The 24,977-nt window shown below is 48.4% G+C and overlaps 1 protein-coding gene across 1 annotated transcript in view; it reads left to right on the top strand.

Moving 5' to 3' along the window:
- LOC142590044 (receptor-type guanylate cyclase Gyc76C-like) overlaps positions 1 to 24,977 on the top strand; it is a 316,503-nt gene that overhangs the window by 120,590 nt on the left and 170,936 nt on the right. The window contains exons 2-3 of the mRNA XM_075701876.1: positions 4,520 to 4,914; positions 6,485 to 6,880. Of these exons, the coding sequence (XP_075557991.1) occupies positions 4,543 to 4,914; positions 6,485 to 6,880 (768 nt within the window). The 5' untranslated portion in view covers positions 4,520 to 4,542. The remainder of the gene's footprint in view (positions 1 to 4,519; positions 4,915 to 6,484; positions 6,881 to 24,977) is intronic.

Below are 24,977 nucleotides of genomic sequence, written 5' to 3'. Positions count from 1 at the left end.
TTGCCGCGGTTTATAGAGCGTCAGCACCGCCGTTTAAAACGCAACGCAAAACTGCAATTCAGTGATGTCTCGTGTCCGCGCTCCTGCGTACGGGGAAACCGTCGAACTCTCGCTTACGTCGAGATTCCGCGTGACTCGGGCCTCGCGTGCGCGCACAGCGCACCTTCGAAGGATCTGTGAATGTGCTAAATAAAGTGTGTAGCTCGCGAAGACCCAGTCGATGTTTGCAGGGAGCGTTCGATTGTTTCCGCGGCGTGTGCGCCCCCCCCCCTCGGCTAAACCCCCTTCCCCTCCATACCCTCGCCCTCTCCCCTTCAGCCCCTCGAAGCTGCTGTCCTCATCGAATGAGCGCGAGAACATTGATTCTCCGTGTGCATGCGTGCGGCCACTTGCTTCCTTTCTATCTTGGTATTGCGAGCGCGGTTCTCTCATCATTGCGAAGGCGGTGGCTAATGGCAGCAGAGGGCGTTAAGGGGGAGAGTGAGGAGGTGTATTAGGGGGAGGGAGGTATGCCGAGATTGAAGAAGGGGGACCGATAAGCGGCGAGAAGCCACAGTGCGGTCGGTATCGTCTCTTCCTGGTCTTGGAGAGAGTCGACAAAGACGACGACGCGACGGGGCGTTTGCGCAGAGTGTACCTTATGAACGAAGACAGTGCAGCGGAAGCTATTTTTTTAAGAGTCTGGGCTGTTAGGTGTATATGTGTACTCTGGAAGAGTTGCCTGTGCGGACAATAACAGAAGTCACCGAAGCGGCGCGTTCGCACCGAATATGTTGAACATGCCTGACGTCTGCTACGCGCAAACCGGCGTCGCCGTCTCGGTCGCCGCCTCTGCGAAGTGGCGCCCTCTAGAGGATGCAGGCATCGTCGTATCCGGTAGGAATATATATATATATATATATATATATATATATATATATATATATATATATATATATATATAATATGCTTTGTTACCGTGGGCGCAGATGGTTGAATAGAGCGTTATTGAATGAATGCGTCAGTTTTGGCGCTCCTTTACTGCGATGACACTTTATACGGACACTCCAGGTGCATTTCTGCCGTCGCCGTCGCAGTGATGTTTCTTTCGTGCTGAACGTTGCTGCCAGCGGAGATGTGTTTTACCTGGGCTAGCCGTGCTTATCAGTTACACTGTGTGCGAGGTTTGTGCGGTCTTGCTGATACGTGGAGGCGGAAAATACGAAAAGACGCGGTGTGTTCTGTTGTGTCGTTTTTAATCACGTGAACAGTCGTTTCTAAAGAGTGTTCTTTAGCAGGTTTATATATACATATAAAAAAGGAAACCATTGAATGATGGATGTTGCGTGGAGGGTGCGGCATGAACTGTCAACATGAAATTTACTTACTTTTTAATTTATGCCTCTAGTAAACGGAAGTGGTTTGAGATAATATATTGAAGGCCGTGGTGATGTGTGGACAATATTTATTTATTTATTTATTTATTTATTTATTTATTTATTTATTTATTTATTTATTTACTTAAGATACCCCAGAGGGCCTCATAAAGAGAGTCAATGTAAGCAGGAAAGTGAGCGCCACACGTTGAGGTGATGTTTTAACGGCGGTGTTCTTGTGTTCCTCTCTATTTTCTCATTTGAAAGTGAGCTCGAGCTGGTGATGTTGGTTTTGCTATGCCCGCTCAACCCAGCTGCCTACGTCGTCTTCCAGCTATGTCGTAGAACCCCCCCCCCCCCCACCTCCAAAAAAAGGCCAGTAGCGGAGAAAACAGAATGTCTTTTGCGCGTGTCACCTGACACTGGTATCTCGATTTAAAAGTACACTTTAGCTTAGAAAAAGAAATATAACTTATAATGGGGGCCCACCATGCAAGCATATGCGCGCAAAAAGAAAAGAAAAATTAATGAGGTATCTCAACGGGTCGGTGATGTAATGTAAAGTGGGTGTTTGCTGCCTCGATGGGCCGACCATATTTTACGCGTAAACATTTTTTTTTTGGCTGGTTAGTGGTCTTCTCTTCAGTCTTTCGAAAGCGTGAAAGAATGCCGGCACAGTGGAGGAGGTCTACAGTGTGCCGTTTACACTTAGAAAAAAAAAAGGAAAGGATGGCCCAGCTCAACGGTACCGCTAAGCGAGCTGATGCGATATCATTCAAGTGCCCGCTTCATTCTTATCGCCCGTATCTGTTAATGACCAGCTGAGGTCTTGCTCTTCTCAGCAACTTTGCTGCGAGTATTACGAGGTAGGCACTATCTATATATCATGCGAAGTTTTCAGTCCTATATGTAGTAAGGCATCTTGTCTTCCACAACAGGTCTTACGGAGAAGACTCTTAAATCGACGCTGAAGAACGACACTCAGTTTAGAATCATGAGGTTCACTCTTTAGATATGTTGGTAAAAATGTTTGACCTACTGTACCAGAGAGGGCGAAAGCCAATTAGGTGGCGATACATTCGTTCCAATATTGGCCGATGTGGAGTGGGCCTTCGGATTTCCACGGCTAAACGCAACGTGGCACTTGAGCAGTGTTTGGCACCGTCGTCAACATCTGCAAGTGGAAATTTGATCTTTCAAATTGACGGCAATTCTGTGTCGGGAAAAGAAAAAAAAATTTTTTTCGGTGCGTTTACATCGAAGCCGTCATGCTGGACTTCCACCAAGACCCTTATACGCACCGCTACGACAGGCTCTCAGAGTCAAGCGATCGGTTAAAAAACCAAGAGAGAACCAGTGACGAAAATTGTCTGCCAGAGTCGCGAAATTTTCGCTCTCCGAAAGTAATTGTCCATGATCATGAACTAAACGTTGCCTTTTGCGCAGACACCTCACTCGAATAGACAACAGCTCCGCCGAGCTGTCTATTTCAGCCAGTAATTCGTAACTTCTTTGTTTCTCACGTCACGTGACGTCACGCCGGCTCCGCGTCGGAGGTCATCTGGGTTTCTGCAGCAGCCGCTGTGACAGCTTGGTGCGCCGTACAACAACGCAGTCCGAATGGGACCTCCCAAGGAGGCCTCGCGACCAGAGCGCCAGGTGTTGGATCGGAACGACCAGCAAACGTATCCCACGTTAAGTGAAGAGTTGGAAGCAAAACTCGTCTGGTGTGGTTTAACTATATGGTCAGGGCGAAAAGTTTACGCTGACCACAAACATAACTATTATCGAGACCATTATCAGGCCACCGTACGCGGCAGGCTTGCTCACAATGATCGATCAGTTCGTCGTAAACAAGGCTCCCGTGTGTGAGCGAAATTGTCTTTATAATGTTATGTATGTGGTCGCCGTCCAATTTACTTTTTTTTTGCGATGAACCCTATAGTACTTCCGTCGAAAGGTGTTGAACTTGCTAGTACGGCTTCGCTGTCTATGATGTACCAGTTGTTCAGATTTGCACGCATCTGCGAATATGTTTGCACTATAGGACCCGCCGTGGTTGCTCAGTGGCTATGGTGTTGGGCTGCTGAGCACGAGGTCGCGGGATCGAATCCCGGCCACGGCGGCCGCATTTCGATGGATGCGAAAACACCAGTGTACTTAGATTTCGGTGCACGTTAAAGAACGCCAGGTGGTCGAAATTTCTGGAGTCCTCCACCACGACGTGCCTCATAATCAGAAAGTGGTTTTGGCACGTAAAACCCCATAATTTCATCTTTACACTAGGTGCTTTACCGTACCGCTTCGGTCAAGTGACAAGTACGCACTGCAACAAATGTGGCTCATTTGTAACCGTAGAGCATATCTTGTTCGAGTGTTCAGCGTATGCCGACGAGCGTGCGTTTTATGAACATTGCACGCATTCGCTTACACAGAGACCTTTGCCATTCGGCTGTCTCTTGGGCCCTTTAGCCCGCCTCACACAACAGGGGCGTGCGATGAACTTTTCATTCACATACTTAGAAAACATTGGTAAACTCGACAAGCTTTGGTTCTACTCTGTCGCCCTCATGTACCTTTCACGCAGCGAATTCGGTCACCTCATTGTAGGACGGTGCGTACACCGAAGGACTTTACCATAGCATGCCTTGCCCGTGAATCACAAAACTCAGTGGCCAACTTTTTCAACTTATTCTTCTTTTTTGTTCCTCTCTCCTTCTCTCTCTCCCCAATTTAATCAATCAATCAATATCTCATTCCTTCATTCATTCGATCGATCCATCCATCAATCAATCAATCAATCAATCAATCAAAAAACATCATTCCATCCACAAATATGTTCTTTTGTGGAAGAGAGGGCTCGAAAAATAAGTGGATCTATCCACTTGAGAAGCTTCTAGCCCCTTCCCCTTCCCCACGCAGAGTAGCATGTCAACGATGTCTGTGCGCCGGCTAAAATCTCTGCCTCTAATTAAAGGGCTCTCTCTCTCTCTCTCTCTCTCTCTCTCTCTCTCTCTCTCTCTCAATTGCTTGATTTCAAAATGGAATCACTGACACTGCAACGTTGAAGATCTACAGTGATATTATATAGTAGTATAGTATGGTCTACAGTGGTATAGCTCTGACGTCTACAGCTGTACGGTTTTTTTTTTCGGCGTTCGCAGGAGCCCCGCCAGGAGCCGCTGCGATGGGACCGGGCGGCGGGGTACCAGCGGCGGCTCCCAGGCTCCTGGTACCCCTCCTGCTGCTGCTGCCGCCTCTGCTGGTCCTGCTGGCGCCCTGCGTGTCGCTGGTACGCGCCGCCGACGACTCGTCGACGACCCGCAATTCCGGACCGCTGCCGTCGCCGGCGACGAACGCATCCGCGAAGACGACGACGACCGCGGACGTCCTCGGCACGGGGACGGCGTCGTCCGGTAGCCCGGGGACCCGCGGAGACCCGGCGACCAACCTGTCCTGGGCCGTCGACCGATCCCCGTCGCACTCCCGAGACGGGACGGTGGCTTCGACGGAAGGGGACGTCGTCGTGGCGAAGGCGAGCGGTGGCACCGCACACCAGGTATGCACGTCCCACGATGTGCCCGAGTATTTTCGAATTTCCAGTGGCTACCGTTGGCGGTAGCCCATAGTGACTGCCGACGTTGATTGGAGTTTATTGACAGTCTCAGAAAAGATGACAGATATTTTTTTTCCTCGTTGAAGCCATAGCTGTAGGGGTTATAGTACGGGTGCGAAGGTATATAAACAAAAACACCAAGTAGATATGATACGCGACATCGGTGTGGCGCGGCTGAGCTCGAGGTCGTCGCAGACTCGTAGCAGGGCGCGGTATAGCCGCATGCATTTTGGTGGGCCGCGAAATGCAAGAACGCTCGCGTACTTTTAGATTTAGGTGCACTTAGAGAGAGAAAAAAAAACAAGGCGGTCAAAATTCAATGTGGAGACACCCATGCACTGTGCGGCGGATCATGATATCGTCGTTTCTTGGCACCTAAAACTCGGTTTAAACATTGTTAGCCTTGTAAAACCACGTTTGCACTGCGCAAAGAGCTCACACTTCCGAATGAGAGAGAGAGAGAGATGGTTAAATTGCCTTTTCCCATTTGCTACCCTGCACGTGGGGAGGGGAGAGGGAAAGAAGAGAAGACGAGAGTTCAAATTTTTCGTTTGCGTTGGACAAGGCGCAGCGCGCCAGCTGTCGGGCACCCGAGTATACATTGTTTTATCCACGCAATGCAATAATGCAGCACAAACTAGGCGAGGGCACTGTGGAAGTGCACATGAACGCGCACACTGCTACTCGTGTCCTTGTCTCGTTTATGCAACACTCGTTGTCCGAGTCTTTCCAAAAAAACCCGCGCCGCGACGCTGTTACTGTTCTTTTGAGGCGGTTCAGAAACGTTCGTATGAGTTTCTGGGCCTACTGGGTATACGGTATTCTTCCATGCCAGGGGTACAGGGTCTTCTTACCGGGGCATAGGGATGTTTTACAAGGAAATATGGTCTTTTTGCAGGCGTGTAGAGAGAGAGAGAGAGAGATGCAAATTAGAGAGAGGCACGGAGGTTAACCATCCATCCTGTTAACCATCCGGTTTGCTACCCTGCACTAGGGAAAGGGGAAGTAAACACTGAAAGAAGAGCGGGGACAAAAATAAAGGCGTGAAAAAAGAGAGGACAGGATCATTATAGTCTTTCTAACAGGGGTTCCTGTTATACTAATGTAGCGCCTTCTTACAGTGGTATAGTTCCTCCTTAAATACTCGTAGGAATACAGGGACTTCTTACAGGGCTCCTCCTTATTATAGTATTATATTGAATTCTTGCAGGGGTGTAGTGTCTTCTTATAAGAATATATGGATTTCTTACAGGGCTCCTGTTATAGTAATATAGAGTCATCTTTAGTGGTATAGCGTCCTAAAGGAACGTGTAGGGACTTCTTACAGGGGTGCGCAGGGTGTTCTGGCCATATAAAGGGTATAGGAATTATATAACATTAGCCCCAATAAAGGGGCCGATCGTCCAGTGTGTTCCGCCGTGCTTGTTAGTATGCCGACCGAAACTTTCCACCGACAACGAAAGTCCCCAACCCTGGACGCTGTAACCGTCTTTGTCCTTCCCTGGGTCTCCAGCCCGTACCGGCGGCTCCGTCGAGCCCGGTGACGCCCGCGGAGGCGGCGGCCAGCACGTCGACGACGGCGGCGACGACGACGGCGGCGGCGGCCGAGCGCAAGCCGCTGCTCGTCGCCTACCTGAGCAACGTGGCCGGCACGGACAACCTGCGCCGCCAGGGCCTGGTGGTGTCGGGCGCCATGAAGTACGCCGTGGAGCTGGTCAACCGGAACCGGTCGATCCCGGGCTACCGGATGGAGATGATGTACCGGGACACCCGCGGCGAGATGCTCCGGGGCACCCGGGCGGTGCTCGACTGCTGGAAGGGCGGCGCAGTCGCCTTCTTCGGACCGGAGGACTCGTGCTACGTCGAGGCGGCCGTCGCGGCCTCGCTCAACCTGCCCATGATCTCATACGTGAGTGGCGAGGACCCGACCACCGTGTGGCGACGCACGTGTGATATGCGCGCCCTCGCTTCTTTCTTCTTCTGTCCGCTTTGTCGCGATGATTTTTTTTTTTTTTTGGCATAGTAGTTCTGCGGAAAGCCGCAAGGTGGAGAGAATTAATTAATAAAAGGAAAATCAGACATCCACCCGTCCGTAGCAATTGCTACGAAAAGGAAACCTAGGTTTTTTTTTTCGAGGAACCCGTATGGGTTCCTTTGATGTTACAAAGGAAACCAAGGCTTTTCTTTCGAGGAACCCGTATGGGTTTCCTTTGTAGCAATTGCTACGAACGGGTGTATGTCTGATTTTTCTTTATTATAGTTTTTGTTTTCGCGGCGCACACGTTTTCCCGGAGACCCAGAGGCAGATTATTACAGCGCGGCGTAATCGCTTTTTCTGTAGACGGTTTCGCTCGCACGATCAGAGCAGCCAGAGTGCGGCCCCAAAAAACTTTCGGTCACGGGCCTTATTAGCTTACTGCGCCTGAAAACAAGCGCATTTTTAAGCTGTTTCACTGTGCGCAAAGTGTTATCTTTAAGTTCTGAGATAAAGGAGGTGCGCGTTACGCCTCAGGACTAGTACATAAAAATTTTCGTGTAACTTACGGTAACCTTGACTTGTAAAATTGTCGTTATGTAGGGAGGAAAGGTGCTGAAAATGTGCGGGCTTAATTTTCAACGCACTCTTGCTACTCGATACTGCCGCCAATGCCTTTCTTTCACGCTACATTTAGCGGGCAACGTCAGTGAGCAAAACCGCAAGCCGTCTATGTTTGTCAACAACAAAAGGGTGTACAGTCTGTTTCCGATATACCGTGTTTTAACGCGACAGCGTTAAGGAGCTCGTGTTCCAGAAAAGCCGGTGTCAGCGTCGGCGACGTTGGCCGTGAGTGATAAATCCCGGGAGGCACTTCATGAATAAAAAACAACTTGCAAGACGGGCTGGGTGGGAATCTTTACGTGACGAATTGCGACGCGATGTGGCGAATCGCATCGCATTTCTAGCTCGTCGCGTTCGTGTATACGCGGCGGCAATGCGCCATTAAGAGTGATCGCGTTAGCGTGCCAAACGTTTAGGTAAATTGAGACGGGTAAGTCTGTTCAGGCGATGCATGTGTGAACGCTAGCGCATCGCACCGAAGGAGAGAGAGAAAGGTGAGACGGCTGCTGGGCGTATGCTCTCGGGCCCCCACTCAACGCCGAAACGAAATAGCTGGATGCGGGTATCGGGTTCGTTTAGCAAGAAGGGCGATGTGCCACCTGTCGTCGACGCATAGTATTACGGCGATGCGCTAGGAAATGCGAAACGCTACCATCGCAGTCGTGTGAACGCGACCGCAGTCGTTTCACGCGCGCGCTATAACAGCCGCACACCTGCTGCCCAAAGAAACATCCGGTCACGTGCCTCATGGGTCTACATGCCCGGAGCACGAAGCGCGTTTTTAAGTTGTTTCGATGTTGCGAAAGTCTTTTTTTTTTACGTTTCCAGATGAAAGAAAGGCGCACATTGCCTGATGTCTAACTAATTTTCGTGTAGCTTACAGTGCTATTCTCTTTTAAAACTGTGATTATGAGTGCGTTTATGTATAGGGGGAAAACGTTGAAAAAGTGGGTTTTTGTTTTAACGCACCCCTGCTGCTCCCGGTTGTAAATTTCTCCCGCTAAACTTAGCCGACTGTGCGAGCGGCCGAAACCTGGAGTCGTCGAGGTCCTGTGCCTGTAAGCAGCGAAACTGTCTATTGCCTAGCCTACTGATATGTTATGAATTTGTCTGTTTGTTTGTTTGTGCAAAGGTGAAATGCTGAAAATATCTCCCCCTGCGTGGACAAAGTAACTGCCTCGTCATGTGTGTTATCGCTGAGAGGCGTCTTTGAGAAAAGAGTGCGTTGGCATTTATTTCTTTTCCAGCACCTTTCGCGTCGTACGACGGTGTAACACTCCTTTCGGACGCGTTCGTCACCGCGTCATCTGTTCACACGCCGCTGGTCGGTTCTCCAATTGGCCAAACCTGTTGAAGATATCTTCCAATGGGCCAAACCTGTTGAAGACTTCAAACGAGGCATTCTTGTGCTCACGCCCGGGCGTGATTGCTCCTAACAATTGCGTAACAACGTCTAGCTTAGCAAAATAAACAGCGTTAGAACATATATTTTCTAAAGAGGCTGCACACAGCTAAGAAACTCGCATCTGTGTGCACCGTAGAGCAAGGAAGCAAGGAACTAGGACGGAGCGTTGTAGCGCTACATAATTTAACTGAGTCGGCCCAACACGCGAGCCACCTCGGAAAAGCCTCCTTTTCGCCGCGGAAAGGTGTTGGCCCCAGGTTCGAATCCCGGACAAGGATGAATTCTTTCAACCGCGAAGCTTTCTTTCTGGGGAAACCCGGTATGGGATTTTCTGTGTGGCTACGTGCTTCATTTGGGTAGATGACAATTTTTTTCCCTTTCGTGGCATTCCTCGCACCTTGCGGGATTCCGCTGAACTGGCGTATCACCGTAATAGATTCAATCGTGACTTAAAACACGCAAAAAAAATAATAAATTGCCAGCCTGTGTCGACTTTCCGGAGATGTCAGGCTACAAGGAGTCATTGGCTCCTCCCCTCTCGCGAAAAGCTTCGGGTGCTCTTTTTTTTTCTTTTATCTTTCGGGTTGTTGCCTGGTTCCCTCTCCTCTTTGTCGCGGCGAAGTGGCAAGTGCTCGAGTGCTCCTCGTTGTCACCGTCCTCGACTGTCCAACGCTTGTTTGCCTCCCGCCCCCCAACTTCTTTGCGCTGCCGCTGCGAAGATAAGAGCTCACACGTCTTCGAGTGTCACTGTAATTACAGCAAGAGTGCAGTGCCTGCGTAGGGTGCAGCGTGGACGAAGAGTGACTGCGCCGTGCCGTAAAGGCTGACTCTCAATCCGCACGGCCTTCCGCACACGTGCGGAAGGTCGTGCGGAAAACTGCGTATGTCGCGCACAGGTGCACACATTTCGTGTTTACACTGCTTGCGAACACAGTACATGGCTAACCGAAATCCGTGCACCTTGTGTGCGAAATGTGCACTTCTGCACAACTCCGCACGCGTGCGGAAGGCCGTATGGATGACCGTGCGGAATGAGCGTAAGTCGGCCCTTAAGTCGTCACTCGACAAACGGGAAGCCCGATTGACGACGGGTTTCTGTACATATGCTTATAATTCTTTTTTTTTTTTTGCAAGCGTCTGCTTTAATCTTGTTGAAGAGCTGTCAACAGAAATGAAATTATGCTTCAGGGCCTGCTGGGACGATAACGCGAAATTTCTCTTTTTTATGCGACGTTGCCGCCCGTAGTGCGTCGTTATCGGAAGTCGAACGCGGTGTGCGCCTTATTCGCGAGCATGCTTTGACATATGCTCGGAATCCTGCTTTGATTGACAAACAGCTGACTTTCGGCGACTGACACTGCACTGTGGTGTGATAATTTGTTTTTATTAGTCTTGGATACTTAGCCTTTATAGAAGTGTACGTTTGCGTACTGCATATAAAAACGTAAAACGCGTACCGTTGATGATAATATCAAGTCGAAATACTCAATTGCTCTTCAAGTAGGGATTCACGCGGGCGTGCGAGTTTCCAACTCACTCTACACGACCTGCAACGTGGAATCTGACTCGCGGCACCTTTCTGGCAGTCTCCAGGAGTGCGATCTTGCGTGACGGTTTCGAAAGCTAGCCGATCGCTACCACGCCTTCGTGCGAGTGGTCAGAAGATCGCGCTTTCGCCCAGAGAAAAGCACGGTTTTGACCATCACGCGCCACGAGGCAAAGCGAATGGCTCGCTTCTTTCCGAACTGTTACGCAAGATCGCGCGCCCCCCAGAATAGCATATATCCCTTTCGCCACGGGCGATGGCTCAGCGGCTTGTCACGGGTCGGCCGTGTATAGTTATGGGGCATAGTGTATAGTTATAGTGTAAAGTGTATAGTTATAGTGTAAAGTGGTCGGGCCTCCTTCCAAATGTTCTTTGAAAAAATAAACATGATTTTTATTTTTTTTATTTTTAATAGTATAGTGTAAGTGTGTGTAGTGTATAGTATAGTGTGTATAGTGTGTAGTATAGTGCATAGTGTCGGCAGTGTGATAGTGTGTGTAGTGTATAGTATAGTATATAGTGTGTGTCGTGTATAGTATAGTGTGTAGTATAGTGCATAGTGTCGGCATTGTGTGGTATAGTGTATACTGTGTGTAGTGTGCAGTATAGTGTATAGTGTGTGTAGTGTATAGTATAGTGTGCATAGTGTGTGTAGTGTACAGTATAGTTAGGGGGTATAGTGTATAGGTCGTGCGCTTTACCGCGAACGCCAGCTTCGAGAGATCTTCTTTCGGTGCCTTGTGTGCGAGGCGACCGGCAGCGGGCTGCCGGGGCTTATCTCTCGGACGTCTGGGCGACGGGATGTGGTGCTGGCGCGGGGCGATAAGGCGGCGAGGACGCGCCTTCGGAGATAAATATAGCCCGCTTATGTGGAGGCGAGAGAGCGCGTCCCAGAGCCGTGACGACACGTTCTCGTGGGGGCCGTTGTGCAACTGCCGTTATGACCGCGAGGATAGCGGAAGGTGTGCGGCAATTCGAAAATAGGATTTTATTTTTCTTTCGGGAGGGGGATGGGGTCAAAGTTACTGAAGCAAATTGAATTGAACAAAGTAAATTGAAGAATATGTGAATTGAAGTCATATATCGCTGGATTGACGTGGACAAGAAAGACGACACGATGTGCGCGCACGTCTTGCCGTCTTTCTGATCCGTGTCGATCCAGCGCTGTGGCTTCAATTGGTGCAACGAACCCAACTAGCCCAAAAATCTGCACTCCCGAACAATGTAGCGAAATTCGGGCTGTAGATGACGCGCAGAGAGAGGCCTGCGAGTTTTGCTCGACAAATGGCAGTGCCCAGTGAAGACTAGTTAAAGGTTTACTAATTGTTGCTTCAATTGTTCACATTGAAACTCGCGGTGAACTTGCGGAATGGAAGTCAGTAAGCCGCTTCGAAGTCACGTTCTGCATAGCAGAGATCCGGAGGCTGTGACACGACTTTCTCCAGGTGTTCGTTTTCCAATTTACATTGTAAAAAAATTGCATTCGCGTTATAGTTTAGTTCGTCCCGAAACGATAAAAGCAGGCGTTTCGGGATCAGTTCTATAGCCCTAACGCGAATGTATTTCCTGGCACGTTTGAAGAACGTATGTCTTCGAGTGCGACGTCATTTCTTGGGAATTCTGCCAAAGCAGACACGAATTCACTGCCCCCAAAGCGTTGCTTCGATTTCTCAACTTCTCAGTTACAACATGCGCCGTAATCCGGACAATTAGAACACTCAGAATATTAGGATAACTACAAAACCTACGAAAACTACGCAAGTAGTGCGGTCATACGAGTCATAACTCCACGCGCTTTGCAGTGCGGATGTTTATTTATTTATTTATTTGCTCTGAAAGGCCTTCCAGAGAACAACTACCGTCATATATATTACGACTACAACTTGCGAACGTAGAGTTACGTCGAATCACGCGACGTTTGTGCTCATCAGTGCTTCTGGCACGCAACGCACTATTTTTCGGTCGCGAGCGCACGCGGTGCGGTGAGGTCACTCGTCGCAGAAGCGTGTCACTCCGCTCGTTTCTGTGGCGAATGCGTTCAGATATGGCGACGCCTCGCACGCAATAATTAGGTAGTGCTTTGCGACGTGCAAGTACGATCAACTTATTGTTAACGTGGAATTACATGTCGCGTGCTTATACCTTTCCTTGCGTGCCCTATACGTATACGTGACGCACTACTTCTTTCGTCGAGAACGCGAGCACCTATACTCCGCTCCATAGGTTGCATTCAACGCTGTGGAAGCTACGCAAGAAGTTCGGTTAAGAGAAGGTATATCACTCCGCGCGTTCGGTCTATGCTTCGCTGCGCGCCAACAGCAATCGCTCGTGCAAGCATGCACCTGAGGTTTGTCGCGATGGTTTGCAAATAAAATACCCCAAAAATTAAGTAAAAAATCAGTCTGTCGAATGGTGGCAGTTCCAAACCGGTTTGTGTCCGATTTCAGCTGTCATGCACCTGATGCACCCAGATTTATACGCGGCTCACAAGCGCAGATGTTGCGACTCTAGAGCCACCCTAGAGTATATCCTACGGCAATGTAAGGCTGTAATACACAGTAACGGTGATGCAGCCTCAAACAGCGACAGCCTCCGCGCGCGCTGGGAGTCTGCGTTGCTCAGCTCCGACCTGCAGCACCAAGTCTGGGCCGTCCAGGTAGCCGAGGAAGCCGCCAAGGGCCAGCAACCCTTGGCCGAATTCTAGGCGGGGTCCGGTACCACCCCACCAAGTTGCAGGGCACACAATAAAGTTGTATGAACGAACGAAAACCAACCAAAATATTAAATCACCTAAAACAACGCATTGGGAGCCATATGCCACAGTGTGTCTGTTTCTAAGGATTAACACTTGTTACATTCAATACTGAGCCCGTATAAACAACATTTGCACACAATTGCGGTCAAAAACATCGAGCTATATCCATGTGCGTACGAAGCCACTGCCAGACGTTTCCCCAGCCTCCGCAGCGTTGACTGCTATGTATGGAACGGAGTGTAGAGAAGTCTGTCGAGCCTCCGTATAGCGTTGACTGCAATGTGTATCAAACGGACCGTATCCATATGGCATGAACCTATACGGCCTCCGGGAGACCGTCTTCGTGTAGCTTATAACCCCAGCTCTCTGCCTCGTTCCCCAGTTTCCCGATCCGTGCTCTACTACACTCAAGCCCATTCATTGCCCTGCAGGCGCTGCCGTCGCGGTGCTTGATGGCTCTCAATCGCGTTCCGCATCTCGGAATCAATTTGGCCTCCGAGTGGCGGTCGTGGGCGGTTGCGAAGCGCGTGCGCGGTGGAAGCGCGATTGGCGTTCCAGCGCTGTTTGTTTATGAGAGTGCTCTCTCCCTTACGCTGAGTGCGTCCCACGCGCCGTTGTTGCGAGCTGGCCAAAGGCTTTGAACGAGACGCGATTGAGGCGCCATACGTATTACGGCGCTCGCTTCGCTTCAGTGCGATCTCTTGCAACGCTGCTATGCCAAGCGGGAGAGCTCGAGCCTTCGCGTTTCATACATCAGACGCAACGCTGTGGCGGCTACTTTTTGCAGTGGCTGCGTTCGCACCTAGAAACAGTGCGGTGTCATCCGATAGATTCTTGTGAAAATGTTCTTTATGTAAGGTCAGTTCTGAACGTAAATAAAGATTTGCCCTCAGAAGCAAACAAAGTATGTGCTCATTCGGCTGCTAACACGCTGTCTTATATCGATTTGCTTTTCGTTGTTCTTTATTTGCAGCTAGTTGCGGCAGCCTCACGTGCATGCTCGCGCGAGCAGACGCCGCTGGCGCACAGCGAAGCACTGCAGGCGGAACGCGCGGAGTGATAAACTTTGGGGACCGCACTTCTTGCATAGCTTCCCCAGCGTTGCACCTCATGTATGAAACGGAGTATAGTACTAGGGAAATGAGGGAAATCGAGGGGCGGGGGGAGGGAAGCTCGAATTTTTCCTTTGTAGTTACTACCACGCGACGCCCATAGAAAGCGAAGCCACGGAAGGCGTGGCGAAGATTGTTTTTTTTTTTAATTGAAGCGTAAAAAAGGTCGAGGACACCTAAGCGCTTCTCATAAGTTGTTCATTAGCGTCTTATGAGTTACGAATGTGTTTGCTTTTTATATATTTTATATATTTATACTTTTTATATATTTATTGGCTGTTTTTTAGATGTACGCCTTCTTGTGATAATGATATTGCATTTCCTCCTACGATTCGAAGTGTGTATCTTTATTATCTCTTGTGTTCTTCGATTTGCCACTCTTGCACGCAATTTCTATTTGCACTGCTGTCAAGTAGACGGTCAGTGGACGCAGTCAAGCCCTATCTTGAGGCTTTTTTGTCCGCTGTCCGCAGCATCACTGTCAGTAGATGTTGATGCTGAAAGAAAGCGAACCGATGTGGTTATAGGAAAGATGGCAGTTGCTCCGGAGATCCTGTCGTCGAGGTGGGGCGCCGCTCTGCGCGGCTCAGACCTGGGAATCCAGACGTGGGCAGTCCAGCAAGCCCGTGAGGCGGCGTTGAGGCAGGGCCTTGGCGTTCCCCCGTGGGAGACCTGAGCCCGGGTCGGGTTAAACCTTGCCGGACGTACAAGAAAGTTGTATCCATCCATCCACCAATCCATCCATCCATCCATCCTTCGAGTTACTGTATTACTAAAGCGCCAAACAGACGACACAAGAAGAGACAGACGAACGCTCATCCGTGTCTCTTCTTGTGTCGTCTGTTTGGCGCTTTAGTGCTTCAGTAACGTGCGCCAACTAGCCCAACAAAAAGTTCTGCTGGAACATCCTCCTTCGAGTAACGAACTACTCGTGGGCAAGCGAGCGCATTGAGGCGCTCGGCGCGTTTTGCTTGGTCCTTTTACCGAGGCGCAGTTTAGAACGCGAGCGAGAACCAACGGGAACTCCGTCGAGGCGCGCTCGTCACGTGGCGTCGCAGCCAATGGAAATGCAGGTGCCGGTGGGAACAGGATGCCGGCTTTCTCGCTCAGTGAGCCGTTTGACGCTTTCGCGTCAAAAAGTAAGCAAGGAAAACGTAGGAAAAGACAACTTGCCGCGGTTGGGGGGGGGCGAACCCACATATCACTAAACACACATGTGCTGTGCTGTGCCGCTTAAGCTACTGTGATGGTCATCCTGGCGCGAACACACACACACACACACACACACACACACACACACACACACACACACACATATATATATATATATATATATATATATATATATATATATATATATATATATATACATATATACATACATACATACATATATATACATATATACATACATACATACATACATACATACATATATATATATATATATATATATATATATATATATATATATATATATATATATATATATATATATATATATATATGTGTGTGTGTGTGTGTGTGTGTGTGTGTGTGTGTGTGTGTGTGTGTGTGTGTGTGTGTGCTACGGGCGTTAGACAGGTTGAGAGTGTTAGCGAGCGCCACTCGCGGCCCTGGCGGTGAATGCGTAACGTCCCTGCAACCTCAGAGACGTGAGTTTTGAAGCAGACAAGTGGCAAATAAACCCTCCCCGTGTACGCCGCATCACGGCATCAACACTGGCAAATGCCTGGCCATCGCTCTGCAATGAGCGAGAAAAAATAACTTACTTTATTCCACTTTTATTCGCATTCATCCACCTTAATTCACTTTACTGCACTTTAATTCGCTTTACCTCCACCTTAAGCCACCTTACTCTAACCTGTTCTGACTGCAATTTACTTCACTCTTGTTCACCTTAATTTACTTTAATTACCCGGAGTTACTTCTGGTCAACGTTGTTATTCCATATACTAGCATCTGCAGTACTATTGACGTCATACAAGACGCTGATGACGTCACATTGATTTTTAGTACCACTCATTAAGGACAGCAGTGCCGGATTTTCTGCCTCATGATACATACAATGCTTTCGCATCAATAAGTGGGACTGGTGGCTGGAGGAAGGAGGGACGGAGTAGGAGGGAGCATGGGGATGCGAATAGGCGGCGTCCGAATCCGCGCCTCATTGGCGGCTTTCCTTGAGTAACAATAGCGAGTCTCGAAGTCCGCGCTTTCTTTTTCTGACTGTGTGCGCCGAAGTGATTCGAGAGGCGGAAACACGTCATGGCTGCCATGTTTAACAGGCGTCATCCCTATTTTGAATCGGAGTTGAGTGCACGTACATGGAATCTTGAGCGTGCATGCTGGTATTGTTCGAGTCGAGAATTTGACGATCGCTTCTCGAATCACTGTGGCCGGACGTACGGCGCTGCCGCCATTTTCAAACGTACATTCTTTTGTCGAGTTTCATATTTTTTTATTAATAATCTATGTAACAAAAAGCGGACGAGAACGTGGGAACTATTTCGTGGAGCGCCGCCGCTCGTTCGCTTCGCCTTCGTAACTTCTGGCTCCGTCACCCCAGGAAGTAGTAGTCCGGGAGTAAATAGGGCGTGTATACTATTCCCGCGAGTATTCACAGACTGCACTCTCCAAGCCAGTGCGTAAACTCTTAAGCAAAATTACACCTTTTTTTGCGGTGTAATAATCGTCATCTGTCTTGTTTGCGTTTCCTTCCTCGAAAACGCTGCGCTCGCTACTTTCCTGTGGAGAATGCCCTGTCATGCTGATAACGGGCATGCCGTTCGTGACTTGGAAGTACCGGGCTCGCCGCGTTAAAGAAAGGAAATGCGGACAAGACGGATGACGATTATCGTTGCGCGGCAAAAAGGGTGTAATTTCGCTTAAGAGCGTACGTGGCCGCGCGCTTATTCGCACAAATTGTAGCTTAGCATTGCCACGCCGTTCCACGGCAACTAGGCGTTTTAATCATCGCGCCGCGGAATCGACGAACTGTGTTACGCAAGTTCGCAAAAATTTGGCTCTCCGCTCGGCGCCGTCTGGGTGCACGAAGTGCAGCGAGGTAGGCACGGTGTACAGTCAACCGCAAAAGTTTACGGGACGCAGGATCTGCCAAGAAGCTGAGTTCTCGCGAAGGCGTGGTCACACAGCCCCGAATTACATGTTCCAGCGTGTAGTAAGTAGCCTTCGCCACCTACACGGTGATTCATTAAATACGAAGTGTCACGCCTTAAACAGTGCCGGCATTCACATTTGAAGGGGAAACCGCGTGCCGCAAACTTTTGCTGTTGACTGTACGTGGCCGCGCGCTTGTTCGCACAAATTGCAGCTTAGCATTGCCACACCGCTCCGGGGCAAGCCAGCGTTTTAATCATAGCGCCGCGAAATCGACGAACTGTCTTACGCAAGCTCGGACATATTTGGCCTTCTGCTCCGCGCCGTCTGGTTGCCCGAAGTGCAGACAGCTAGGCACGTGGTGCGCGTCGTCGGCGAGTGTATGCGACGCACGACATTAGCACGCCGGTTGCTCCACGTCGAGCGAGCGAGGCGGATGACCGTGCATGTTTAATGGACGCGGAATTTGTGGCATTATAATGCGAGAGAGCACGGCACTGCGTTGTTCGAAAGAAGGGGGAGCTCTCCGCTATAATTGTATTCGCCCCGTCGCCCCAGGCTCGCCGTCAAGCTCGCGCCGTGCGAAACGGTCCTCTCTCGCGGTACTCTCTCCCCTCTCTCGCTGTCGCGAAAGTGTTAATACAAATTTTGCGCGCTCATTAATCAATCCGGGTCACAGTAAAGGCGCTGAACCGGTATAGCTGATGGCTATCGAGCTGCGGACGTCAAATAGTTCTAGATGCTCCACTAACGCGAACGCCTGTTTTCGAATTAATAAATTTATATTTTCCGCATCCGAAGTATAAACAATTGGTAATAATTAAAGAAAGGACAATGCGTTAAGCAGATGTGATTTTTCGCGATGGACGGCAGCCCTCAATAAACGAATTAGTTCTGCCGAAATACGCAAGATAGAGGAGAGAGAGAGATGAGGAGGAGGAGGAGGAGGAAAGGCAGGGAGGTTAACCAGATATCAGTCTCCGGTTTGCCACCCTACACTGGCGATAGGAGATGGGGGCTAAAAAGAGGACAGAGAGGAAAGCGTTAAAATGTATCTACGTGTACCTGATCGAAGACGCACGTACAAGAGCAAATACTCTCAACCTGCAAGATGATCGAAACGTGTGTCTGCTGCAGTAAAGGGCCGGGGTCGATCGATTCGGCACGTCGTGATGGGATGATGGAGCCAAGACCGTGCTGGACGTCCGCATTCCAGATGTGCTGTGATAAAATGCGCATGGGAGCGTTAACTAATCAGCGGTTGAGTTATAAGCACGAAACGTTTAGAGTGCTGAGTAAAAAAAAGAAAAAGAAAGCAGGAAGAGATAGTCGGAGGTCGGGTCGCTGCAGTCGTAAAAAAACGTACAGTATAGAGGTGGAGGTTTTGATGAAAAGTAATAATATAAGGTAGAGATAGGAAGCATTCTATAGGTTACGTCTGCTATAGTTCGATCGCACATGTTCTGCTAGACTGCTCTGATAGGATAGGGCTAGACTGTTAATTCGAATGGGTGGCTTGTCGAGGTTATCAGACTGCCGAGGAACCTAGAGACTTATGACCGCATAGCCGAAGTTCACCGAAGATGTTGCCGGAATGTTTCCACACATGAATCAAATCCTAGGTGATAATAACGGTAGTTGGAAGGATTGAATTGTCTTCGACACTCCGATGCCCTATTCATTTAAGCACATTCAAGCAAGAGACCGAAAGACGGTGCAAGGCGTCTTACGCAAAAGACGTTATGAATATTGGTGAAAAAAAAAAGAAGTTATTGATAGTGCCAGAGTCGTTGCAGGCTTGAGTAATTGTACAGTATAGATTTAGAGCCCGTATGTGAGGAAGTCAAATATTAAGGAGAGGCAACCAAAATGCTATAGGTTGCGTACGCGCGTTGGATAACCTGATTGGACCCAAGCTGGCTATACGCGACTATTTGTCGCCGCCCCGCGTTTAAAATGGCGCTCCAATTAATATTACTATCATCATCGCTTCGTGCCCCGCATTTTTTTTTTCCGGCCAGTAACTCTCTCTCTCTCTCTCTCTTTGGTGTCGCTTTAAAGAACCGAATCAGTACCAACTGCTCTCCCCGTAGGGAGAGCTTCGCTGGACAGATTTCTAATCGCGATTACTTTGCTCGCGTCACCGCTCGCAGATAATGCGGCACGCATTTAAAGCTCGCGCTGCCGCCGGCCTTCACAGCGAAACGACCGAAGACGCGAAGTCGCCAGAGTTCTTTTTTTTTTCTTATCAGATCTGCCAAAAGCCGCTCGGATTTGGCAAGCCCGCACTGCGATCTGTATACATGCAGGCTCGCAGCTTCGTCTTTTGGGAGCGCTTGTTTAAACGAGCTCGTACACAAACGACGCGGGATAATCATCTCCGGCCACGTGACCTTGAATCGGCGGGATAATCCGCGCGGCATTCGCTATTGGCGACAATTTTTTTTTCTTGTTACCACTTCGGCGCCTGTTTGTGTCGGCGGCGCCTTTCAAGCTCAGACTCCACTGCCTCTGCCAGTTTTACGCGGCGAGTGGAAAATGTCGGGCCATGAGCGAGAAGAAACTCTCGAGAGAGCCCGGAAACTCCAGCTTGATTCGACTAACCGGCGCCAAGTTCTTGAAGAGATTATGCGTCAGTGTTACACCGTGCACCTAATTTACGCGCTTAAATGTAGATAAGGGCGCAATTTTTTTTTCAAGTCACGTTTATTTCGAACAAGTCAGAGGTTCTTAGGCGAAAAAAATGTCACAGACAACTTCAGACCCATTGAGACTATTGAGACCAAGGACCCATTAAATAGCAGCAGGCAGTTGGCAAAAGGAATCACCTGATACACTCTACAAGCGTATGCCAAAATTTAGACATGAAGTAGAATTCACGCAGCGCAGCCCTTTCAGTGTACAAAATAAACGCACATAATACACATGTCACACCATCCTTGTCAACACTTAGATAACTTAGATAATTTAGACGATAACAACTTAGATAATTTTGTGCATAAAGTGTAATATATATCAAGATACCCAAAGAAATATGTTGGTGCTCGAGCGGTCTATGACTCGCGCTCCGCACACCCGAAAGTGAATAAGGGCGTAAATGGATCCGTAACTGACACCTTTACAGCACCCTTTTCAGTTGTACACGCTCTCTTGAGAAAAAAAAAGAAACGTTTGCACCCTTTGGGGCTTATCTTGTACCACAGCAATGATCGTCGTCTGCAACTGCTTGCGTTTCCTTGCGTGAAAACTCCGCGCTGCATTGCTCGTCGAGAATGCTGTGTCATGCCGCCAATGCGCATGCCGTTCGTGACTTGGAAATACCCGGGCCCGCAGCGTTCAGTATAAAAACAGTTGCACCCTTTGGGGTGTATATTTGTCCCACAACAATAATCGTCATCTGCCTTGCCCGCGTTTCCTTTCTTTAACGCTGCGAGCCCGGTACTTCCCAGTCACGAACGGCATGCGCGTTTATCAGTGTGACGCAGCATTCTCGACAGGAAAGTAGTGAGCGCCGCGTTTTCAAGAAAGGAAACGCAAGCAAGGCGGATGACGATTATCGTTGTGAGACAAATATGCACCCCAAAGGGTGCAACCGTTTTAAGAGTGTTAAAGAAAGGAAATGCGGGAAAGGTATATGGCGATTATTGTTATGGAGCAAGATGAGTCCCAATTGGGGGTGCGAACTTTCTTTAAGAGCGTGTAAAATGGTGGGTCATAGACGAATTTACACCTTTCGCTTTCGAAGATGTAAATTATATAACGGCGTAAAGTGAAAGAAATGGCCCTGGGTATCTGTCTGGCTTCGTTACTAGTACAATAATACAGCGGTAATACAGTGGCTGTTGTCTTTATGGCATTACAGTATACTAGCAGTACTAATTGTGGTCGCACAGTCCAATGATAGCAGCCGCAACAGAGCCGACTGTGGCGGCGGTTCAGTGTGGTGTATTAACCGTGGCAATAATAGCAGTGGTAATTATGGTGTCAGAAGTACTGGTATTGTTACCGCTACTGTAATGACAGCACTACTGAGACTGCCAGTAGCATCGCTACTAATAGGCTTTCACTAACGATGAGAGTATATATTAGCAATAGTATTAGAAGCACTATCAATAATAATAGTAAAACTAATAATAATGATTAAATTATACGGTTTTACGTGCCAAGACCACTTTCTGATTATGAGGCACACCATAGTCGAGGACTATGGAAATTCCGACCACCTGGGGCTCTTTAACGTGCGCCTAAATCTACGTACAGAGGTGTTATCGCATTTCGCCCCCATCGAAATGCGACCTCCGGCGCCGGGATTCGATTCCACGATCTCGTGCTCAGCAGCCCAACACCACACCCACTGAGCAATCACTGCGGATAATAATAATAATAATAATAATAATAATAATAATAATAATAATAATAATAATAATAATAATAATAATAATAATAATAACAATAATAATAATAATAATCGTTGGCTGTAGCAGTACTAACTCTATTTCTTAAGGTTTGTTGGTAGCTGTAGTAGTAACAGATGTTCTTGACTAGTTGTAATGGTACTTGCCTACGTCGCCGGATTACCCTAGAAGCACGACAATCCCCGTAACCTCGAATAAATTCGGCGGACAAGTTGTTCTAATTTTTCTGCAATTGTAGAACGCCTGTTCGGGCATTTAAGACGAGGTGAAGCGAAGACATATTACTGCAGTAATGCAGTTTCGAAAGTGCCTGCGGGAGAGTTTGTTGAATAGAGAGAGAGAAATAGAAAGGGAGAGAAAGAGAGCGTCTTCTTTCTTCGTCTCTTCCACTTATCTTCGTTTTTATCTTTTCTTACGTTTTTATTTCTTTCGTATTCTTACGCGGCGATGCACAAAATCTCTTAGCCTTTGTGAGCCGAGTCTACTTTAGGCTTAACGAAGCGGCTTAACGTAATCGGCTCCGTCGCGGTGGCCGCTTCGGAACGGCACGTCTTGGCTTGGCCTAGTGCACGCGTTCGCTCCTCGGCCGTGACGTATCTTTTTTTTTTCGTTCGTTCTTTTTTTTTTAAATCTTGGCGCCGCAGTGGTGTGTGTAATAACGGCTCGGGGGCTTCTTATCTCCGCTGGCACACGTTGCATGTCGCCGCGAATGTCGTCCGAGCTATGTCGGCAGGCAGAGCGTGGTCTCGCGAACAAGTAGGAGCTCGTTGGTCCCAATTCCGTCTTCCATCGCGTATCAGGGTCGAAGCGCGTGCTCGCGTTTTGATTATGTTATTCCTCTCGAGCAAGTAAAAAAGAGCCCGCGGAGAAAGCTTCCGGCTGCTGCCACCAACCGGCCCCTCTTTGGAGAGTTTGCCACGTGGGTGCTCAGTCAGAAGTTTTTACGCATTCACGAGGTACATATATACTGGCTTCTGTATGCGTGCCGATGTTAGAAGGGAGCTTTATAGGTCGGTACAGATGAAATCTATGTGCGCGGGAATGGGGAAAGTCGCTCCGGTCGGCACGTATATATAATGCAGCAATCTCGACGGGGTTCGCTGCATGCGAAAGGCAAACTCCGCTTGACTTTTTCAGAGCAGATTTCTCGAAAAAAGAAAGAAAGGTCATAAATGTTACTTTATCCGTTCTTTTTCTTTCTTGCGGGAAATGTTAAAAATAATATAAACTAAGAAAGAAAGAACTTGATGCACTACATCTAGAACTCTGCCTCGACAACGAAGAAAACGACATCGCCATTTTGTAAAAGACATTTGTTGAGACGTGTAAGACGGACGAAAGTGATGCGTTGCGCGCACCGCTGTCGAATGTGTGTCATTCACTTGTGAGCATGAATGTTGGTAAACCCTCGTGCAAGGCGTTGTGATACTTCCGCGTAGGCTCTCGTATCACATTTTTATGCACGGCGCGTGTCTGTTTGTTAGTTTTTTTTTGTCCAAATTAAATTCAACAGGCAGGTTGTCACCGTTCGCTGGCGACGAATACACTTTTTCACTCGGTTAATTGTATAGAATAAACGAAAAAAATAAATTTTAAATTATTGCATAAGTAATACTTAAATGACACAGAACATGTACCAGTCGGTTGTTATTAATATGAATTTTTCAGTATGCATAAACGTTTTTTTTTTCATTTCTGGTATTCATTGAGTAAGTGTCGCCGCTCTTGCTTACATTTGTTATTGATGCCTTACTCTGCGCATTCCATTTCTTACTGTGATAGTTTTTTATGGAGATTTTAGGAGAAGATTTAGGTTTTAAGGGTTTTAGGCGGGAGTGGCGGGGGGTGGGGGTGGCAGGTGTATACATCGCTCACGTCGTATCATCCAAATGTCCTGTCGCGGCGCCCACTATAATACATTACTCGTCGCTTCAAGCGCTTAACTTGAAGCCCCTGCTTGGCTTGATATAAACGACGCCTGGTGTGAACGCACCCAGGACTCTAAATGCGTTTCCTTTATAGTGCGTTCACAACAAGGCGTCATTTAAATCAAGTCAAGCGCGGGCTTTAAGATGCGTTTCCGAATACGGGGTGCAAGCGACGTCACTCTGTGCGCACGTGTGCGCTTATTCTTCTTACGTGCTCATTTCCTGACGTTATTTATTTTTTTGTATATTCATTAGCGATTCATTTACGCGTTGCGTACAAGGTCGGCGTTGAAAGTATATAGTTGCCGGCATTTGCAATATCATCAGATAAATAAATCGCGGCAAATGCTCGTGGACAACTGCTGTGTATAGATGCGGCATTGATGGTGTCCCTCGGCTTACGCGAAGGGCGCTGTTCGAACGTGTTATCTGTTACGTAAGCTTCAGGCCAGATAACGCTCTGGTTATATCTCCCGGCTGTCGCTCGCGCCAATACGTACCGGTGGTTTAACACTACACGGGCTCCGTATTGAGGAACCTGTCACAACGGAACTCATTTTGCGCGGCTTTCTGAGACACGTGCGCGCCGAGTTTCTCTCTCGAGCGCCACCTATATTGGCCGACAAGGATGGTGACGTCACGTGTAGGGGAGGAGAGGCGTTGTGCAGCAGTAGTTACGGCGGCCGCGCGCTGTAAAAAAGTTTGCACCCTTAAAAGTTAATAAAGGTTGTCAATCGGTGTTCAACTCGCACCTTTACACTCAGGGAAGAAGGGTGTAAATCAGTGTGTAAATCACTTTTTTATACCCAGAGGGTGTAAGCACACCGTTACACCTGAATGTGTAAATCGGTGTAAATCAGCCTCTAACTAACGCTTACACTCTTAAAAAATTTACACCCTTTGGGGCTTATCTGGTCCCACAATAATAATAATAATAATAATAATAATAATAGTTATCTGCCTTGCTCGCCTTTCTTTTCTCGAAAACTCAGCGCTCGATACTTTCCTGTTGAGTACGCTGTGTCACGCTGATAACGCGCAGGCAGTTCGTGACTTGCAAGTAGCGAGCTCGCAGCGTTAAAGAAGGAAAATACGGACAAGACAGATGGTTTTTATTATTGCGGGA

Source organism: Dermacentor variabilis, chromosome 8 (genome assembly GCF_050947875.1).
Source record: "Dermacentor variabilis isolate Ectoservices chromosome 8, ASM5094787v1, whole genome shotgun sequence".
Classification (NCBI taxonomy): Eukaryota; Metazoa; Arthropoda; class Arachnida; order Ixodida; family Ixodidae; genus Dermacentor; species Dermacentor variabilis.
This window is presented reverse-complemented; position numbering and strand designations above follow the sequence as displayed.